The 22,817-nt window shown below is 41.5% G+C and overlaps 1 protein-coding gene across 1 annotated transcript in view; it reads left to right on the forward strand.

Moving 5' to 3' along the window:
• The first annotated feature begins 1,081 nt into the window (after window positions 1-1,081).
• Window positions 1,082-22,817, forward strand: part of LOC126213130 (uncharacterized) — an 86,749-nt gene continuing 65,013 nt past the window's right edge. The window contains exons 1-2 of the mRNA XM_049940745.1: window positions 1,082-1,154; window positions 13,985-14,115. Of these exons, the coding sequence (XP_049796702.1) occupies window positions 14,005-14,115 (111 nt within the window). The 5' untranslated portion in view covers window positions 1,082-1,154; window positions 13,985-14,004. The remainder of the gene's footprint in view (window positions 1,155-13,984; window positions 14,116-22,817) is intronic.

Raw genomic sequence — 22,817 nt, forward strand, 5'->3', positions numbered from 1 at the left:
CAGACCACAACAACAACAACAACAACAACCACTCGAATTCAAAAATCTTAGCAGTAATCCACGCGCTTTCAAATCGAAACTGGAATTTCCTCATGGGTCACTCCTTGTACTCTGTCGAAGAGTTTCTTGAAAAATTAAGCTGACTCTTGTTGTATTGTTGATTGCGTTTGCTTAAACTTACAGACTTTTTTCGGGTTCATAAACATTTATTGTAATGTGTTAGGACTTTTATGTTATAATTTCGTGTGCTGACACGTTCCATGACCTTGGAGATTAGCTCCTAAATTTAGTACTATGAAACTTGACGTGTCAATAAAAAATAATCAACATTGTCGACAGGTAACACTACATACAGGCTCCATACGTTTCCGAGAGAAAGTCAGATATCTCGGTGTCTGGCTGGACCAGAAACTTACATTTGGGGACTACACAGAATACGTTGCCAATCGGGCGCACGCAAGGCTGAAACAACTCTAGCCAGTGCTCAACAGGGAAAGTACACTGAATAGCATGGTGTCGAGGTCCGTGCACATGACACTGTTTAGAACTCTGATGGCGTACGCAGCTCCCGTCTGGGGATATGCAGCTCCTACACGACTGCGCCGCCTGCAGATCATACAGAACATAGTGCTACGAATCATTAGCAACGCTCCGCGCTCTACACGCACCGTGGATCTTCACAATGAAAACTGCCTTGAACCCTTCAAGGGAGTATTCAAACGACACGCCACACGACTATACAGGAGCTCGGGACACTCGAGCAGCCCTTTCACCCTTACACGGGGAAACTATTATCACAACCATAGGTGGAAGCATAAGCGGCCAAAGACTCTATTCGCTAGGGCATAACCACCTACGACAAGCACGCATCCACAAGCAACAAGATAGGCAAGCCCCTGCATATCATTAACTTTGGCTGTATATGCCAGCTGCTACTAAATCCGACCAACAGGCTACAGCATGGAAACCGACAAACTTGCACATTGACGCACAAAGAAACCGCCAACACTTCCTACAGTGTGAATCTGATGTATGACCTATCGGACACTAAACGATGATGAACCTCTCCGTTACAGGTACGCTAACGCTGACCGAGAAATGGAAACTGCTACCCACCGGCAGCCGCAGAGTAACACCATCGCACGACGACAAAGGTATGCGCCTGCATGATACCCACTACTAACAGAGCCTACCCTTGCACGACCTGTCGCAGGAAGCAAGAAAACCGCTACTGCTCTTACAACCCGACCCAACTGTCGCAGAGGTTTTTTTTTCCCTTGGCTCTTGCCTTGGCACTTTTTTACCTCTGCCGTACAAACCGATATCCTTCGTTCATCTTTCGACCCAATCTACCTCCAAATGAGCGCACATTAGTAGTTAACCTTAACCAGACTTTCGCAAACATCGCAGTACCCACATCCTGCGAGATTTCACTTTAGCGACACTAACCCTTATGCAGAGTACATGTTTTGTGCTGGCCATCAAGCGGGTGAGTCGAGGGGGGGGGGGGGGGAGGGGGGGGCGACGGGCTCCACCTCTTATTAAAAAAATTTCAAAGTTTCGATTTCTTTCATCAATGATCTTAAGTCTGAATACGGCATTTCATCCAGGTATATTACTTTATTTGTCACACGTAGGGAGACTGCAGACAGTAATAGTATACGTCAGAGGCACAACAGTTTGTGGAGGAAGTCGCTGTGACACTGCAGGGTGTAGAGAAAGGAAATGTTTGGGACAGTGACCAGACTCAGTTCCAATATGAAATGTCTTCATCATCAACACTGTCTCACAGAGGAGAGTAAACTACAGCTAGTGTGTTGCAATCTGTAAATAGTTCTACCCACAGCTTCCCAATTGATGTGACGTTATCAATAACAGGCAATCAAACAAGTCGTACATCTGTCGTCAAGATGCCAAAGGCACTTTCAGCCCAAATGTTTCAAATATACTTGAAAAAAAAAACTGCCCACGAAACACGCATGTGGAGGCAAGAAAAAGTGGAAAAATGACTAGAAAACGTTACACGTGTTCTTTAGTCATTTTTCCACCCTTTCTTGCCTCCACATGCGTGTTTCGTGGGCAGTTTTTTTTTTCAAGTATCTGGCATTAGAAAACGTTACATGTGTTCTTTAATGCCAGATACTTGAAAAAAAACTGCCCACGAAACACGCATGTGGAGACAAGAAAAAGTGGAAAAATGACTAAAGAACACGGAACAAGTGAAAAGAATCCACTGCTTTGCGATTCCTGGTCAGCTCACACAGGTTGTACATTTCTAGATGCAAGTTTTCCAAACAAATATGTTATGCTGAAGATATTGCCACCGAAAACAAATAAATATTGTCAACCCCCTTTAATGTTTACTTCTTTCGGCAGTATAAGTCCTGTAGCAGAAGGACTGCTGATTTTTTAAGACTACAGGTAGCCAAACCGCAAGTGAAGATACATGATGGTTATTTCACCATCTTGACTTCGCTATGTGGTTTACAATTAATTTTCTGCAAAAAATTATGCACCTGTGTTGCAAAATTCTTGGCGAGAGGCAGGCTGTGACATTTACATACTCACGTGATCATCTGAAAATATAAGTAGTCTGGTTTTTGATACTAGACTGCTTGAAAGCGAAAGTGGGTTTGAATGTAAAAACGTGGCTTTAGTGAGGTGTGCACATTGTTCTCTTCCGCTTTGTTTCAACCACTTCAACGAAATCCCACATATGCACTATGAGAAGGAGTATAGGATATGTGTTTAGCGCTATTATAATCACTTTAAGCAGAGGCCTTTTTGCACTATTCATTGAAAAGTGATGATATGCTGACGTCATTGAATTACGTAAAATATCCCTCCTATGGAACTGATACCTTCTTACTTTGTTTATCTCTATTTAAATGTCACTTTTGGCTGAATGGAAATTGTACCATGGAAAAGACACAACTAGTTTCTTTTTATGATCGAGTGTTGTTCTGAATAATATTCTATGCTGTACCAACGTTCGAGGTCAAAGATGTCCCTTGGTAATAAGTCAACATTACAACATGCATAGAACAAGAGAAGTACCTAGTTATAACCAGTGATGACCAGTTATCGTGTGCTAATGTGCCACAGCACACTATAAATATCACACCAAAATTATGCCATTTCTCCTTGAATGCAACGTCAAATCACACTAAAGTTACACCATTTTACTTCGAATGCAGGCCTCTAATTGCTATAAAATTACCTACTTCTCTTAGAATGGGTGCTGATATGGAAATGAAACCGAAGAAAACATTTTTTATAGTGCCTTGTCTGCTATTACTAGAAATCAGTGTCGAGGGATGTAAATGCTGATCAGCCACATTATGATCAACTTCGCGAAAGGACTCATTGGCTGTTTTCGACTGCACGTGGTCCGATGTGACTCCATCCTTTCCAGAACTGCAACGTTGGTCACAGCGTGAGGTTAGTATTTTTCTTTGAAACTGCATTTGGCAGATTGTGCGAGAGTAGGGTATAAGGGGTGTTTGAGTAGCTATTGTTGTAACGTCGCTGTGGCTTAGCGGTCTAGCACACAGACTAGAATTAAAATTACGAAAACACTGGAAAATAGTTTCATCAACTAGTTTATTGTCCAGAACCACTCCATATGTTCGAATACTCAAACACCCATGAAAATCTAGAAGATTTATCCCAGCTATCTAAGAAATTGAAGAGTTTATTAAAACCTTATTATAAACCCATTGGAAAAGACTCTATTAGAGCAGAACTTTTGGAATGGTCTCTGTCGTTCTTGTTGTTCTTGTGTTCTTGTGTTCTTCAGTCCAGAGACCGGTTTGATGCAGCTCTCCATGCTACTCTATCCTGTGCAAGCTTCTTCACCTCCCAGTACCTACTGCAACTTACATCGTTCTTAATCTGCTTACTTTATTCATCTCTTGGTCTCCCTCTACGATTTTTACACTCCATGCTTTCCTCCAGTACTAAATTGATGATCCCCTGATGCCTCAGAACGTGCCATACCAACCGATCCCTTCTACTCAAGTTGTGCTAAAATTCCTGTTCTCCCCAATTTTGTTCTGTGCTTCCTCATTAGTTACGTGATCTACCCACCTAATCTTCACCATTCTTCCTTAGCGCCATATTTCGAAAGCTTCTGTTCTCTGCTGGTCTAACCCATTTATCGTCCATGTTTCACTGCCACACATGACTACCCTCCATACCTTTCAGAAAAGACTTCCTGACATTTAATTCTATATTCGATCGTAACTAATTTCTCTTCTTAAGAAACGCTGTCCTTGCCATAGTCAATCTACATTTTGTATCGTCTCTATTTCGACCATACTCAGTAATTTTGCTTCCGAAGTAGCAAAACTGATGTACTGTAAGGTTTTTGACTGGTCAGGATGATGTAGGGTGGGCGTGAGGGTCTTAGGGCGAGCCACTGATCAGCATTTGAACACGGTCGAATAATTTATTTTAACTTTCATTAAAAACTCGTTACATACACACTCAGAAGCGGTCAGTGTCCTCGCACCCTACCAACCGGAACGCGACGCGGAAGCCCGGTGTCTGACGACGCAGCAGGGTGCCTGATGACGACAGTCGCCCGGCCGACAGAAAGACCCACTTTTATTCTGCGTTGCTAGCTGCTTCGCGCGGGCGGCGACCCGGCAATGCGGAATCAGCGGTGACGGAAATACGTGTACCGCGCTGTGGGGTGAACGATCGCTTGCCTACTTCACCCGTACTACTTTAACTGTCCCATTTCCTAATCTAATTCCCCTAGCATCACCTGATTTAACTCGGCTACATTCCACACAGTCTTTACCAAAAACAAAAAAAGAGCTAAAATTAATCTTTGAGAAAACGTAATAAATGAGAAAACTTGCAAGTGAGTAGGTTACATGCTCGCCGTTCTGTCCGCAACTCTGCTCTCCAACTAAGCTCCCACTGCTACCCTCTACAACACTCAGGTGTCGATTAATTGGCCTGTGTCTCTGAAAAACAGCCAAAAACTACGGGCCAATCCCAAGCTAACAAGATCAACGCTTTGAGGGGCCCAATACATATTGTATTTACACTAAAACTAATGAAGTATGCATATACAATGTTTCCGATTTTATCACCACTTTTTCTCCCCATATATTGTATTATATAACATTTAAATTTGATATTTTACATTTACGATTCTCTTTTCTACAAGATGTACAATATATGGGGCATGAACTGACTGGCAGCAGCAGATTAAGGGAGCCACACATACATACACAGTCACACATATCCATAAACGTACATAAGACGAATGAGTCATCCAGCTATTCTGCGTACACTCGCACACACAACTGCTATCTACAGATAAACAGCCATCCAGACACTCAATTAGACAAGTGAATAGGGTGAGAATGGGATGATTCCGATCCTGTCTGCTCGGGTCAACTATTTGTCGTCATGACACAACAAAAAAACGTTAAAGCTGTTTCACTGTCTTGCTAATATATCTGGCGTCGAATGGATGGTTCCCCAGGTATGATGGGTAAAAAACAAGGGCTTGTAAAATTAATGAAGACAAATCCATTGATGTTGGAAACTTTCATTTCATGAAATACCATTGCACAATACCCAAAGAAAATGTCTGTGCAGCCTCAATAATGAATCACTTTATGCAATTCAGATTGTCATGAAGACTGTTTTCATTAGAGTCAGCGGATTGAATCATCAGATATTTCAAGAATTTCTCAGAAGTTTGAATGCTGAGTATGGGGATATGCTACGTTTTACGGAAGAAAGGTGGACAGTGAAAGCCATATGGTAAAAATATTTTACACAGTAATTAATTATGTCAAATCGTCCATCATATCGAAAGAAAAATCTGTGGCATAACTTTACTGTGCCAACTGGGTGACAGAATTAGCATTTCTGGTAGATTTCACTGCTCATTTAAGTGACTTAAACAGCTGTCTCCTAAGTAGAAACCGACGTATCAGCACAACGCTTCAAAAAATAAACGCACTCCAAATGAAACTGAAATTATGGCAAGCGCAAGCAAATGAAAACAATTTTTTTTTCTGTTTAACACGCTGGCTGAACATAATCTTAAAGATCAGATAATGTACACAGCCATACTTTTCGGTTTGATGCAAGATTTTGAAAATCGGTTTCAGAATTTAAATTTTTGTGTTTATGCAACACCTTTTACATATAATAAAGATAAATTGCCACGAGATTTTCAGATGGAATGCATAGAGTTGCAGTCTCGCATCAAGCCAAAGATAAATTTGGTCATGTACCTTTGGTTGCAAATCGCACCCGCCCATATATCTCTTGCTGCAGGGTCATGCGACATGTAAGTCATCTCTGTTTGGAAACACGTATGTTTGCGAACAGTTATCTTCAAGATTAAAGCATACAAAGAGAGAAACAAAGAATGGAAACAAAACCTCTGACGAACATTTTGACGACGCCCTGAAATTGCTACCACTTTGATCGAACCTGACGTTGATACATTATTTTCCCAAATTCAAAGTCAAATGTTACATTAATTCTACGATTTTTGATTAGTTTATGAACGTCCGCCCAAGACCATAGCGATATCAACAACGGTACATATCTACCAGAAGCCCTGTAGTTACTCTAAATCATACGGCCATGTTGGAGTGCTCTGTGGTTGCTGGCGCTTTTTAGGAAAGAATTTAGGAGTTCGGATTGACAACACACATGCAGACTACCAAGATCCTGCCGCTATCCTCAATACCGGTCGAGTCATTTTGGAAAGGCAATGACCTGCAGTATGCTGCAGTTAGGTGCAAGGCGGTTCTGTGCTGTGAGCTCATACACTCCATCAGAGTAACCAGTGAGGCTGAGGAGAAAAGTTTTGTCAAAATTAGAGGAAAAGACAGCGTGATATATCAAGGGGCGGGGGGGGGGGGGGGGGGGCAATTGCAGTGTGATTCAGAACTTTTAACCAGAGTTTCACACTGAACCTTCAAGGAAGAGAGTCTGTTAAGGCATTCAGCCATGTAATCCACCTCAGCGTGTACTCGCTTGTTTTGACCCATTAAAGATTGTCTAGTTTCATCTGTCTTCCACAGGGTATAGCTAAAAAACAGGAATGTCTTAATGGCCAGATCACAGACAAGGTACTTGAATATTAGTCTGAAATGTCGCTTCTGGCTTGCACTCATTGTAAAGATAAATAAAAAACTTCTACTCCCTGTAAAAATCCGGAAATTAGCAAAATATGAGAGGCAGAAGCCAGATTATTCAATTCATGTTAACAGGTTGGGTGTAGATAAAAGCAAGCCAGATGACAAAGAAAACACTGGGTGGAAAGAAGTCAAGCATAAAGTAAATGGACACCTCCAACATAGCCAGTTAGTGTTGCAAACACATGTATTTCTTGCTATTCGCCAATGGTGTAAAGCAACACTACGTCTGGATAAAGATCATGTCCCACCAACTTTCTTACCGATTGTCAAAACGCCATGGGTCACAGCAATTTCCCCATAGATTTCTAAACTCTTCTACTGAGAGCAAGCGTCTCCGCAATTACACCTGTAAGAAGCAGTATGTGTGGAAAAACATGCTGAGGATAAAAAGTTGTTCGTGTTTAAGAATGCCCATCACCGGGAGCACTGCCTCCTTGTCGTATATGCTTTCAGTCTTTACTGCCTCCTGTGGCGCATTGTGAAGGTGGTCGCACTGCCTCTCATACCACCTTCACTGTACATCACATACTGTATGCAGTGGCGTATCAAGTTGTATGCTCATATAACTCTAATCTCAATCAATTCAAATCATACATCAGGGGTAATCCTGCGAAATGGTTGCTGTGTGTGCTTCAAAAACTTGTATGGCATGTTGATGCTAACTATAGTAAAACCATTCCAACTACGAAATTGCAGCATAATGGTGTCTTATATCAGCAGGAGTTCAGTATCATATTTACGGGGTGTCACTGAAAAGAAAAGCGAAAATTCCTCTTAGAGACCACCATCATCAAACAGGGAAGTTCTGCAGTGCAAATTACAGTACATGCATCATGAAATATCAACTGCCATGCCACGTACCCAACGTCTTCCATAATTTGAGCGGTTGCGATGCTCACAGTCTTGTTGAACATGTCGATGATTATTTTGGCTTGAAAAATGATAGTTTCAGTGTCATACCCAACAATATTGAAAGCTACATCTCGTTTTCCAAACGTTACATGCCAAGAATAACGTTCCACTTCCAGTATCCAGTAGGTTTCATGCAAGAGCCTCCTCAGAAACTTGCTAAGACAGTGCATCACTTGGATATGCATATCCCCAAAACTGTATACACTGGCGATGCAAAGTATCAGCTTGTGAGAAAGAATGGGGTCATTCATGGATTCGGAGGAGAGACTCAATGTAACCACACTGTCTGATATAACTGCATTTACTAGTAAACTCACAGGCTCTTCCATAATGAATACAGAATATGGGCATGCGAATGTTTGGGAAGAGTTGGACATCTCTGATTTAGTGGAATCTGTTTGATTTTACATGGAATCTGACATACACCTGCTCACAGATCCTGTCTTCCATTACACAGTACCAGAGCTTATGTGGGATGCAGTGTTAAAAAGGACTTGTGCGAACATCGAACTGATTTGTGGGCAACAGGGGGAGGTGCTTGCCAGTATGTGTAAATAACCGACAAATGAAAGTGGAGGAGTACTGGCCACCTCACAATTTGAGTTACACTCTTCACTTAAATGCAAATAACCTCTATGGGCATGAAAAGCCACAAGTTCTGCCAACTGGAGGGCTTTGCCTGAATATGAAACCATCAAACTTGAGAAAAACCTGCTACATGTGGCAGTGGATTCTGACGGCGTATATTTCTTGGAAACAGACCTGTAATATTCTTGCCATTTACATACAGTGACTTGCTGCTGTGTCCAGAACGCATTGTCCCACACAGTGGTTCGGTTGCAATTCTGATTACATACATTCTGCTCTACTGAAATCTCCAGCAGTGCTTCAGTATGGCGAAGGAACTTATCAGAATTTCCTTCAAGCAGCTTCCCTGGATGAACTACTACACTGATGTAAATACCGGAAAGAGAGCTCTCAGGAAATGAACAATTCTGTTTCCAGCAAGACCACGTAAAATATTACACACCACCCTGAAATTAATTTAGTTTGCCATTAGAATTGGCTTCATCGTGCAACTGATTACATAGCAATTCCAAATTCTAACCTGCCCACCATTTTATTTGAAGGACATTGTTTTGGAGATGGACAATGTTCCAGCGCAGTTCATGAAGCCTGTCTATATGGGTATATATATTCTGGACCTCTACAAAATCCTCGTGTGCTGATTCCACTATAAATTGGTGAAGCCAAACTTCGCTGATCCGAAACTACTTTATATGGCTACAGACAGTTTCATCTACTGGGCAAAAGTCTGTGGTCTGTATGAAGTAATTTTGTACAAAAACATTCAGACATCTAGATATGCAGCTCATAAACCTTATGGAATAACACCTGATGATAAGGAGGTTATCAGCCTGATAAAAACCAAGGTGAATAGGTTACAGATTGTGTAGTGTGTATGGCGCAGGTGTAAAATGTATACATACAGTATAGATGCTGGTGTCACTCACAGGTGGGCTATGTGTGTGCATCATGCAATCTCAAAGACTCTCATGATCAAAGATTATAAAAAGTGCCTGATAGAGTGCGTTGGTAGTGCTCCACGTATGACTCTCCAGGCATTCTTTCAATCACGAGTTCATGAAGTACACATTGTACTGCATCAAAATCAAGATTCACAGCTTGGCTAGTGCTCAGAACAAAACTGTACATTTTTTTTCCTTTTACAAAAAGCAAATCAGATTCATTGAACACAGGGAAAAGGCCAATTATGCACCACTAATTGAATAAAAAAGTTCACCCCTTAAGAAGATTAACTAGATTTAAATTACAATAATATTCCCTTAGACAAATAAGAGTAGACCAATGTATAATTATGGGAAGACTAGTACCATAAAAGTGTTAATCAACACAGTAACAGATCAGATGCAATAAAATCAAACAATACAGTAAGCTACTTCTTGGAACATGGAAAAAAATTTCAGTTATTAGATGAAATCGTAAACGCTCATGTCCTGTTTCCAGACACAACGAACAATAGCTTAACTTTTTCAATTACACTGAGGTGACAAAAGTCATGGGATGCCTCCTAATATCGTGCTGGACCTCTTTTTGCCTGGCATAGTGCAGCATCTCGATGTAGTGGGGACTCATCAAATCGTTGGAAGTCCCCTGCAAAAAGCTTTCTCTATAAATTCGAAAGTGTGCCAGTGCAGTATTTTTCACACGCACTGACCTATTGATTACGTCGAATTAATGTCTGTTGAGATTCATGTCGGGCTGGTGAAACCATGTGGTCGCACTGTCCAGAATATTCTTCAAGCCAGTCGCAAGCAGTTGTGGACCTCTGACATGGGGCTTTATCCTCCATAAAAATTCCATCATTGTTTTCGAGCATTAGGTCCGTGAATGGCTGCAAATGGTCTGCAAGTAGCTGAATGTTTAGAGGATCCAGTCCATTCCATGTAAACACAGTCCACACCATTTTGGAGCCACCACGAGCTTGCGTGCAGAGTGAATTATTGACCACTTGTGTCCATGGCTTCGTGCGGTTTGTGGCACACTCGAACCCTATCGTCAGCTGCTACCAACTGAAATCGAGACTCATCTGACCAAGCCACGGTTTTGCAGTCGCCTAGGGTCCAACCAGTATGGTAACAAGCCCAGGAGAGGTGCTGCAGTGACGACGTCGAACTGTTTGGAACGGCGCTCGCGTCGGTCGTCTGCTGCCACAGCCCATCAACGCCAAATTTCGAGTCCTACAGGACACATCCGTCGTACATCCCACATTGATTTCTGTGGTTACTTCGTGCACTGTTGCATGTCTGTTAGCACTGACAACTCTATGTAAACGCTGCTGCTTTCGGTTATGAAGAGAAGGCAGTCGGCCACTGCATGGTGCTTGTTGAGAGGTAACGCCTAAATTTCCTATTCTCGGCACGCTCTTAACGCTGAGGGTCTCGGAATATTGAATTCTCTAACGATATCCGAAACCGAATGCCCGATGCTTCTAGCTCCAACTACCATTCCGCGCTCAGAGTTTGTTAATGCCCGTGGCGCGACCATAATCACGCCGAACATCTTTCCACATGAATCACCTGGGTGCAAATGACTGCTCCGGAACTGGTCTGCCACTTCATACCCACTGTAAGCTATACTAGAGCCATCTGTATATGCGTCTATCACTATACAATACTTTTGTCATCTCAGTGCATTACTACAGGGATTAGGATTTTTGCCATATCCTGGAGAGGATACAGTCTCCCTTCAACATTCCCAAAATCAGACCTGCTGGCATATCTGACAGCCCGCCAAACCATGACTCCCTGAGTTGTAGTCGTATAGAGAAATACTGTTATCTGAGAGTGGTCAGCATGTCGTCTACAGACAAGACAGCGCCGACCAGACTGCCACCATCAGAAGCGATTTAAATCGCCATACCAGTATAACGCCACTCAGTGTCCCAGTTCAGTCTGGCTCTGCACCACGCAAGTACGAGGCCTGTTCAGAAAGTAAGCTCCGATTGATTGCCAAATTGAAACCACAGTGAACATCAGAAATGTTTTACTTGTAACAATTAGCTACACCTTTCAGCTACTTCTCTACGTAGTCGCCGTTCTGACTTAGACTTTTGTCATAGCGTTGTACCAACTTTTCAATAGCCTCATCATAGAAGGCAGCCGCCAGTGCTTTCCGCCAATTCTCCACGCTGGCCTACACCTAGTTGTCTGTGTCAAAATGTTGTCTTCAAAGACAGCGGTTCATGTGACCAGAGATGAAACTCAGGGGGAGACAATTGCGGACTGTATTGTGGGTAATCTCACATTTCCATTTGAAAACGATGCAGGAGCATCTTCATTGCCCCTGCAGAATGCGGCTGAGAATTGTCTTGAAGAAGAAACAGCACGACAGTTATGTAATGTTAGCTGCATAGCTTCAGGCGAAATTTCTCACCAGGCCCTCGTACTTGGCGGCAGACACTATTTTCTAGACATCTTTACGCACTCACTGCGAGCTCAGAAATGAGAAGAGCGACGTGATGCTAACTGGGGTTATACTAGAGACACTACCCAACACATTTGTGCAAAGCTTTATCGGATTTTCATAGTCGTTTCCATTTCGCGACCGATCGGAGCTAACTTTCTGAACGCCCCTCGTATATTGTCTGTGGTGTGGAATCAGTGGTGGGCGACACACTCCAGATGTAAGCCCAGCTTTATCTTACCTGTTCCCGACGGTCAGTGGTCTCCTACCCACACTCAATCTCGCCACCATACGTTCTTCAGTCATTCTGCTGCAGACGGGTGTTTGTGCGGTATGTCAGTGCAATGTTCCAAGGTCCCTCATGCCGTTGATTCAGACAGAAACACGACGATAAACTGCACATAAATGTCTAATGGGCATGCTCCTTTGCGATCTGCCCCTGAATATTTCCAGTAGCGATAGACACACACAGTAGCCATTATGCACTCGCGTCACTCTTCATCTGTAGGAACGGTGTTTTTTTTTTTTTTTTTTTTTTTTTGCGGTTCAGAACTATGTTCACATAAGGTTGAAATTTCGGTCATCATGTCGCTCAGCCATACAAATAATGAAGTATGAATTTGGTAACGTTCGGCAAAGGTGTCCATCCTGTAACTGTAGCCATTGTACATTGATCTACCCTGAAGAGCCAAAGAAACTGGAACACCTGTGTAGTATCGTTTAAGGCCCCCGCGAACACACAGAACTGTCACAATACGATGTGGCATGGACTCGACTAATGTCTGAAGTAGTGCTGGAGGGAATTTTCACCACGAATCCTGCAGAGCTGTCCATAAATCGGTAAGAGTACGAGGGGATGGAGAACTCTTCTGAAGAGCATGCTGCAAGGAATCCCAGATATGCTCAGTAATGTTCATGTCTGGGGAGTTTGGGGGCCAGCGGAAGTGTTTATACTCAGAAGAGTGTTCCTGGAGCCACTGTGTAGCAATTCTGCACGTGTGGGATGTCGCATTGTCCTGCTGGAATTGGCCAAGTCCATCGGAATGCTTAATGGACATAAATGGATGCAACGATCACACATGATTCTTATGTACATGTCACCTGTTAGAGTCGTATATATACATATCAGGGGTCCCACATAACTTCTACTGCACACGCCCCACATCACTACAGAGCCTTCACCAGCTCACGCAGTTCCCTGCTGACATGCAGGGTCCATGGATTCATGAGGTTGTCTCCACACGTCCATCCGCTCAATTAAATTTGAAACGAGACTCGTCGGACCAGGCAACATATTTTCAGTCATCAACCATCCAATATCGGTGTTGACAGCCCCAGGCGAGACGTAAAACTTTCTGTCATGCCGTCATCAAGAGTACACGACTGGGCCTTCGGCTGTAAAAGCGCATATCGACGATGTTTCGTTGAACGGTTCGCACATTGACACTTGTTGATGGCTCAGTATTGAAAGCTGAATATGCAGAAGGATTGCACTTCTGTCACTTTGGGCGATTGTCGTTGGTCCCGTTCTTGCAGGATCTTTTTCCTGCCGCAGCAAAGTCAGAGATTTGATGTTTACCTTGGACATGCTGTGTCACATCGCTCGTGCGCCGACCATAACGCCACGTCCAAACTCACTTAAATCTTGATAGCCTGCCATTGTAGCAGCGGTAACTGAACAAACAACTGCGTGACACCTTCTTGTCTTTTATAGGCGTTGCCGACTGCAGCGGCATATTCTGCCTCTTTACATATCTCTGTTTATTTGGCCCTTAAGTGTAATGTTGATTCTACTTTCATATGGTCTGTGAGCTGGTGTGCGCTGACGGTGAATGTTGTGCTTCTACAGAAATCAGATCCATGAGATTGTTCACTAGCATGTGTTCTGTTTCCTTGTCCAGAATTCCGGGATGATGTGCCGATGGTCTTCCAGGAAGAGCTCTCCAACTGCTGGAGAGACAATGCACAGTTGCTTTCATCTGGAATAACGCACGTCTCGCGACTGCTCATTCCCCTCGCATTCCAATACATGGTAAGTGGCTTTATTTGTCCTCTTTTGAGGTGTGTTATATATAAGAGTGCTGAGAAAATTACCAAGAAATTTGTCCATATTTTTTTCGTATTTTTCTCACTATGTCCTCATTAGATTTGGGAAACTTCGTTTCAGATCCTACGTACAGGACCAGGCCTCTTGACTACATATTTACTCAAGATACTTATAGATTCCACTATTCTACTATTCTACTTTGTATTTTATTAGCTATTTTCTTCTAGTCTGTTATCTACATAAAAGAACAGACCAAATGTTGCACACGAATTGGCATGAAAGTAGCACACAATATTTTAACAGAATTTCAAATTTGTTAGTGACTAAGCATTCTGTTGTTTAAAATGGAAAAAACTGTACATTCAATATCTCTGTCAAAAAAAAATAACAAAAGTAAATCTACGTATTACCATTTGGCAATGTGGCACATGGATATCTGTTCATCTGGAATCCAGAAGGCACACACTACTGATATGTTACACAATTCTGGACTACACTACTAAACAACATTTCACTACACAGCACTACACAACACAAACCTACGCTACACAAAGGGGCAAAACACACACCATAAAGTAATTTCGCACATTAAAAATCCAGATAGTTAAAGGAATGATGGCGCAATTTGCAAATTGTGGTGAATTTTATTTCGTGTTGCGTTGTTCATCGCGTTTATTATGTAAAGAAATTTTGTCCATTTTATGTGGATGGTGTAGAAAAAAATTGTTTTAAGCATTTATTTCCAGATAGTCATTATTTTAATCATTGTTAGCAGAAGAATGAGATATTTATTATTTTCATTTAATGAAATTCACGTATATGAAACGATAATCTGAGAAACAAACAAAAAACCTAAAATAACACTTTAATATATGGAACACAAATAAGTAAAACATGTAACTTGAATAGTAATGAACATTTAGATGTTTTAATTAGGAATGTTGAAAATACTCTGACAGCACATTGTGTAAAACTTATTTTCCAAAAATGATTTTTCGGAAACCAGCTTTATTACACATGGATGGATGTGGGCTGAAGGCTTATTTAATTGATCCCGTACCAAGAGGTTCCATTATTCAAAACTGAATAACAGTGCTCGATGTTTTGGAAAATTTCAAGTGATGACAAAATTTGTTGATGCAGTTTTGAAGAACGTTAATTACATTTCAACTCTTACATGGAACACAATTTTTATATATAATGGTTAAGAAGATGTTCACTCTAAATTTAATATGCTAAATTACCTTTCAAGAAGTGTTTTACCCACTTCAAAAAATACGTGTCGCGTTATTTTGTCCCATCTACATATCCGCCAAGTTTCATTAACACTATGCCATCTGGCGACACCACAGTGGTGTGAGCATAGTAACGTGCAGTGGATGGCGACAGCACGTTAGTATCTTTTGCATTCTGTTGGTGTTTTGTTTAAGGAACAATAAGTTTACACACGTCAACGTTTTGTTTTTATAAGTACTTGTGCCCTTTCATCATGGAGGACGAAAGAGACAATAGGATTATTTATGATGAATGCACGGACGTCTTGTCTGACGTTCCGGACGTCTTGGCCGATTGGGAAGAAGACATTGGATATCAAAAAAATGAAAGTGAAGCAGATTCGTAGGAAGATAGTTAAATTAAAGAAGAATTCGGCGAACGCTACGATTGCCAACTGATTCGGATGAATCAGACTTTGATGTACCGACGACCAATAATAAATTTGAAGGATCCCCGGGTCCAAATATATTTCCCAGAGATGCACAGAGCGTCGAGGGCATCGTACAACTATATATTGGGAACGATCTATTTGAATATATTAGCAACGAAACCCAAAAGTACTAAAGTCAAAATTGCAATAGAAGGAAACTGAATTGAAAAAAAATGCCAAATTTGTCGACGTTGCGTGACCCGAACATAGAAAATGGTTTGGGCTTGCTATCCTTATGTGAATTGTAAGAAAAGCAAGGATCAATGATTATTGGTCAAAGAATCCGTTGATAGACACACCGATATTTCGCAAAACGATGTCCCGCAACCGATTCAGAGAAATATTATCATTTTAACATTTTTCCAACAGCAACAACAAACTAGATAGTGCGAACTGGCTTGTCAAAGTGCAATTCGTAAGTTTAAAGGAACGTTTAACCTAAGTCAAAAAATCTCAATTGATGGAGAAATGATACCGTGGCGTGGACGGTTAAATTTTAAAGTTCACAATCTGTAGAAAATTTCGAAATACGGCATAGTCATTCGGATGCTGAGTAAGGGATACATTTCCTCATTCAAGATGTATTCCGGCGCTGGACAGCCTTTAGCAGAAACAGTGACGGAACTATTGACACCTTCTGATGGAAAGTGGCATCACCTCTGCATGGATAATTACTATAACAGTGTAGAACTGCAGAGAAGTTACTTGTAGAGAAAATTAGAGTTTGTGGAACGATACGACAAAGTAGAGGATTTCCGGACCATTAAAGCGCGCAAAAGTCAATGTGTTTGAAGCTTGTCATCAATGGAGAGGTGACAAGCAGCCGGCGACAAGCCAAGTCATCCGACTTAGCGCTGCCGGCGGCAAGCGAATGAATTTGTACGTGACGTACGGACAGCAAAGTTTTAAGATTGCTTACTTGCACTTGGGAATGTTCCCTTGTGAGTCATGTAGGGGTGAGTGAAGGTTGGGTTGTCTTTAAGGTGGTAGAATCTCCTCTGGCCATTATGCTCCTCTAACTTGTGACACTACTGAACATGAAAAGCAAAATAACGCAGTATGATCCTTGTATTACTGCAACTTTTTGTGTTGCCTGTGAAAGTGTCTCAGTCCCTAAAGTGTTGTGAGTGGATTAGCTTGGGTCGTTTGCGAACAAAATTTGGGGGTCTTGGCACTATGAATTGATAAGTTAATAAGGAGAGTAATCCTTTTTGCCATAAATGCTATTGATTTTTTTCTCTATACTATATCTGTTGCTAGAAATTGGTTCTTTTGTTTCAGGCATTCTATAAAGAATTTGACACACACCCCATCACGTCCAGTGGTCTTTCCTGTAGTGGGCATCTTGAGCTGATTTTCCATTCGGCGCTTGTTTATCTGTCGTTTTAACTTGTTTGTGGCGATAGAAAATGTGCAACTTTCTGCGAAGCCATTTCTGAAGACGCACTTCAGTACTTGATCCTTTTTCCCAACATATTCCATGTAAATGTCGTTATGATCAAATGTATATATGACCTTGCTACGTTCAGCAATTTCACATACGACCAAAACTTTGTAGCGTTGATAGACAAATCCGTAGATACAATCTCGCTTTGAAATTCACATAACGGGTCCAACATATTTGTCCTTACACATGGTTTAACAGCGTTCAGATTGTGCATTTGAACAAGGATTTCATTTTGTTTGAATTTGCAGTGCATCACTCACTGCTTTCTGTAGCAAGCCATAATCTTCCACATTCTCCTAGCAGGTGACGAATGTCTGGTGCAGATTTCTTGGGTAGATTTTCTTTGTTTTTCTAGTCTAGTCAGACATGTCTCCATAGATAGTTTAATACAGAAGTGAACCTGGGGTGGATGGCGCACTTCTGTGCACAGCTGGGTTGCGCCGGCTGATTCTTATGAGTGGTGAGTTACTGGCGGGTCAAGTAAACGAATATGAAGGGTAACACGTTTCATTATTTTTATGTTGGAAAAATTAGGAACTAACTGCACAAAAGAAATTTTGTTTGTTTACAGGTTTCAGGCAACTAATGCTTTTCTTCATAGAACTATTTGATAATTACCAAGTGTTAAAAATAAGAGGGGTATACAAAATAGTATTGTAGTCATGGACAAATAAGATATAAGGACATCAAACAACTCGTTCAGACTTCATGCAAGAGTTCTTACCGTTTGGTGCCCTTATACAATGTTTATACATTACTGTGGTACTATGTTGCATAACCCTGTTTATTTTTGAAGCTCGATAATTATGAGATAACTGTAATCTTCTGGAGAAAGGGACTAGATGCCTGAAGCCTGTATAGAATTAAATTTTTTAACAAATATACCTACAGTTGCTGAATACAGATAAAGTATTAAATTTTATCAAAACACATGAACCACAATTGCAGTGTCACTGCCCAACAGTCATCATGAAGTTAGTCTTTCCACCTCTGCATGACTCCTTGTATCACTCAAATATTTTAAGAGTCTATGAAGAGTCACTAGTCCAGCTCAGTAATTTTTACAGCGTCTTAAGTACTAGGCACCATAGTTCTAGCACTACTTGTATGTATTTGTACATAACATTTCCTCAGTTCACACTTCCAACCTCCATGGTCTGTGCATGGTCAGTGAACTAGACTCCTGGAATCTGAGCTAATGGGTGCTCACTTGGGTGGACGACTCTCTGCATCAGGTAGATGAAGGATGCACAGAACAGGGTCAGAGCTGGTATGGTGCCTCATGTGGTGACATTCAAAGTCACTACCACATCACATTGCTTTCCTGTTACTGTCAAACGTGTTGAAACATCTGTTCCTTCTTGATTAGTTATGAGTTGGTTGAGGGAGAGGATTGGGTCTGGTTTTTAGGTGTTGTTGAAATAGGTCAGATCGTGCTCTGGGAGCACTGCAACGGATTTTTTTGCCAGTGGAGTTCTAGTCATGCGATTTTCAACTTGGTAACCTCTGAAACAGAGGCTGACAGAAGAAATGTCGATCCACTTATGTTTCAAACTATGCCATTAATTAGCAACACACATTCATACAGTTCCACTCTCTTTGCTCTGGTGGGTCCACCCTCCTCATAGCAATTACCTACCAGCGTTATGGTGTTACACATGGAATAAATCCAGTGTAGCCCTGCTTGCTGAAAGTAAGGTTCTGGCTCCAAGATGGGTAAGGATGCATGGTGAAACATTTAAACTGTCTGTGTTCACCTGGAAATTGGATCCTAATCAGTGCATTTACTCATGTCTAGACTGTACTAACTTGCATAGTGGCTAATTGATAGTACACTGGAAAATTCCGTTCACTCGTTTATGCCAATATTATAAGATAATAACTCAGAGGGCAGCGCTTTCTGTAACTTAATGAGACATTGCTCTGATGTTGTTAATGCTGGACTTAGCTGTCCATGTCCTGCATTCAGAATAAGTTCCTGTAAACTAGCCGTTCCGCTCATGCAACCTACTTGATGCCTGCAGTAACCTTGCAAATGTAACTCTTTCGTCTACTGCACTCACATGAGACTGCATCATTCTCAGATCTTGTTTCAAGATATCAGCTGATGACTAAACATACTCCATCACCTTCCTTGTCAGTTTCTTTAGGAAGCATGTATTACTGGAAACTTCTTTCTCCAGGCCCACCAACGGCATTGTTTGCCGCTCTCCCACCCCAGTATACCATTGCATTCTTGTCTTTTGTCATCTTCCTCATTCCTTCCATGGTACTATTTAGTTCTACGATGTCATACTCATTTGCAGCTCTGAATACAATTTTAATATCTGTCCTCCAGCATCCAACCAACCCCTCTTGCATCACTGCAAGGCGAATGACACTACATCTGCTGCTTCTTGCATCTGGCCCCATAAATGTTTGTACTTTTATTGCAGTCCATCATACTCTCCCCATTCTTCATTCACTGTCTTTTCTTTCTGCTTCTTTTTGCAACCCTGCAAACACCTCCTCCAGTATCCTTACTTGGTTTCCCATTTCCCATGAACTGAAATCTAGCATCAGATTCCATTGACAACTGGTGAGAGCCACTTCATGTTTGGCGGAAGAGCACTCCCTCCCCCCCCCCCCCCCTCTGTCTTCGGTAAACAGGTGCAGCACGGCCACGACTAGGCTCGTCTCCATTCTCATCACTGGCACACATAAACTTGGGAACACGGAGCCGTCATTACTCCAACACACCTTCCTTACCTTAATGCTACCTAACATTGTAATCGTGACACAACTTAATACAGCATACGCTACTATTCCCTATTCTCTTGGCCTCAGTGCATGATGTATGTCTTGTACCATTCACATAACATCTTTGCACTCATCTTTCTTCTTACTTCTCATCCATTTCTCTTTCTTCGTGATTGATTCTTGTGGTAACGCATGTATTGCAATGGTCATGGCTGTCTGGAATGAACTATCGTTGTTCTCACTGGTAAATGAACTTTGATGTTGATTGTCTATGTCTCTGCTACTTGACAAATTTCTTTGTACCTCACTACGAACTTCCTTGCTTTGCTGTTCAGTGTATGAGGGCTGGACAGCATTACCTGCCGCCATACCCTGTACTGCAGTGAAGCCCCTGTGTGTCTCGTTACCGTTTCTTGCCGTTCCAGGGCTTTGGTGTTAGCTTTCTGCACATGCCTCTGTATCTCTTCAGAGTCTTTGCAAAATTGCGGACTGCCCGTCTTCTATTGAAGCTTATCAGTCTAACCATATAAACTGGCTATGGCATCTTTCTTCCATTGTCTACCTCATAATGGGATAACCCAGTACCACTTGAACCTTTGAACAGCGAGCTCACACAAAGAATAACAAACATGTATCCCTGTCATTGTGGTGATAGTGAGCACAGCAGCACCAATAGTATGACGAACTCGCTCCATTCTACCATTTGCTACTGGATGCAGTGGACTAGTTCACAATTTCTTAACACATAGCAAACGATACACTTGTTCAGCTGAGTCCGACAGGAAGGTTTCCTTTGATTCTAGATAATGTCTCGGATACTCCAAACTTGGGGAACTGGCTGTTAACCACAGCTTGGGCGCTATAGATTCTCTCTGATTGAAGATGTTAATCATTTTCACATACCATGATAGGTGTCAGCAATCATTAAAACGAAATGGTTTCCAACTCTAATCTCATTAAATGGGCCTAGAAGATCCATCTTAATCATTTAAAATGGTTTTGTTGCTTCTGGTAACCTTACTAATGGCATCTGATTATGGCCCATGTGTGCCCACTGTGTGCATCTGTGCAATCCTTCCTACTCTTCCAGTGGTGCATGACAAGCTTTCATACATGCAGAACAGAAGCTGAGTCACTCACTGCTTGCAGTCGAAATCAGCAGTTTGAGTCACTTACCACTCGCCAAGGCCTCTGCCTGGCACCTGTATAACTGCTGTTTCTCTGATCATACATTCTAATCAGCGTTCCCAAGCTTGTTGCCTGGCTTATGCAGAACTTTGCCCAGTATTAAACATTGCAGTACCAAGAAGGGTGTAGGGGGTACTTTTTGCCTGTCTTTTCCATATTTCGTAAACTCTATATGCAGTTAATATTTTAAAATTGTGAGTAACCATATTTATTTTTTTTAAGGACCTCTTATGGCAGATTGTGTATCTTTTTAAATTTTTCAGTAAAACTTAGTCCACAAATTTGTCTCAGTAGTCAATATTCACTACTGAGACAAATTTGTGGGCTAAGTTTTACTGAAAAGTTTTAAAACAAATGTCATATTCATATTTTCAGGTTCAGGGCCCTTCTTACACATCTGCACAGGGTGGTCCGAAACAATCTGAAAAGGCAGTACAGGTTTTGCAGGGAAGATTGTGCTAAGAAATAATTGTTAAGAAAAAGTTTGGTATTTTGCACCATTTCTGAGTTAATTAGCATCTAAGTTAGCCATTTGGGCTGTTGTGTGTGCCAATTCAAGTGGTCCACCAGATACAGGGTCGCAAAATGTGTTGTTTGATTGGTTTTCTAGAGCCAAAGGCAGGGGAGTTTCGTGTGATATCATGCGTGCTGTGAGAGCAACTGACAGTAATAATGCGTCCTGGGCCACTTGTGTTTGCGTGCACCGTGGTCTGACTGGATTGCTTCAATGCTAATTAACTTGGCAATAGCACAATGTATCGATTTTTTAAAGTTATTTGTCAGTGCTACCTATTCTGCAACACCGTTACAAGCTCGTCAGAGTGTTTGTGACCACCCTGTATATCGTCTGAAAGTTTGTTGCGAACAAATGTCAGTGACAGTTAACGAAATTTGTATTATTTTAAAATTCTTTTGTGGTGGTCTGCACGTACTCCTCTCATCTGCTAACACATACGGAAAATGCATTGGTATTGCTAAGATTGCGCTAAAAGATGCACATCAGTATACCCTTGTACCTATGTAAAAAGTATGTTGTTAATAAAAGTTAAGAGCAATTAAGTATTTTTTAATTTTTTTTGTGTTAGGCATAAAGTATCCCCCTTTGGTAGTTGACATTATGGAAAATGCATTCATATCGCTAGGGTTAATGGCCACCTCGTAAACCTCCCTGAGGGGTCTTTCAACCCTACTAAACATTTTATAGTTGCATGGTCAGTCACTAATTCGAATTTTTTCCTGTAGAAACAGCACTGAAAATACGTCATTCTTTAAATTAAACTAAACATTTTCTTTTCCATTACTAAATAGCTTTCTTCCATTTTATTCGGTTGTTCTGAAGTGTGGTCCATTAGATGTTCTCCACAGTTCACTACTTGATGCAAAATACTGCCCAAAACCTGATTAGGAGAGTCACACAACAGTACAAATTCCTTTAAATAGCCTGGAAAAGTCAGTGAGTAGTGTTTCGACAGCTGCAATCCCCTTCACAAACTTTGTGCAATATTTTGGAAACCCCCAAACGATTCTAACTCCTTTCTATTATTAAGAACGAGAAACCCTTTCACTGCTGCAATCAATCTCAGGTACGTCTCTATCTCTCCTTTGTTA

The sequence above is a fragment of the Schistocerca nitens genome, chromosome 11, assembly GCF_023898315.1.
Source record: "Schistocerca nitens isolate TAMUIC-IGC-003100 chromosome 11, iqSchNite1.1, whole genome shotgun sequence".
NCBI lineage: Eukaryota > Metazoa > Arthropoda > Insecta > Orthoptera > Acrididae > Schistocerca > Schistocerca nitens.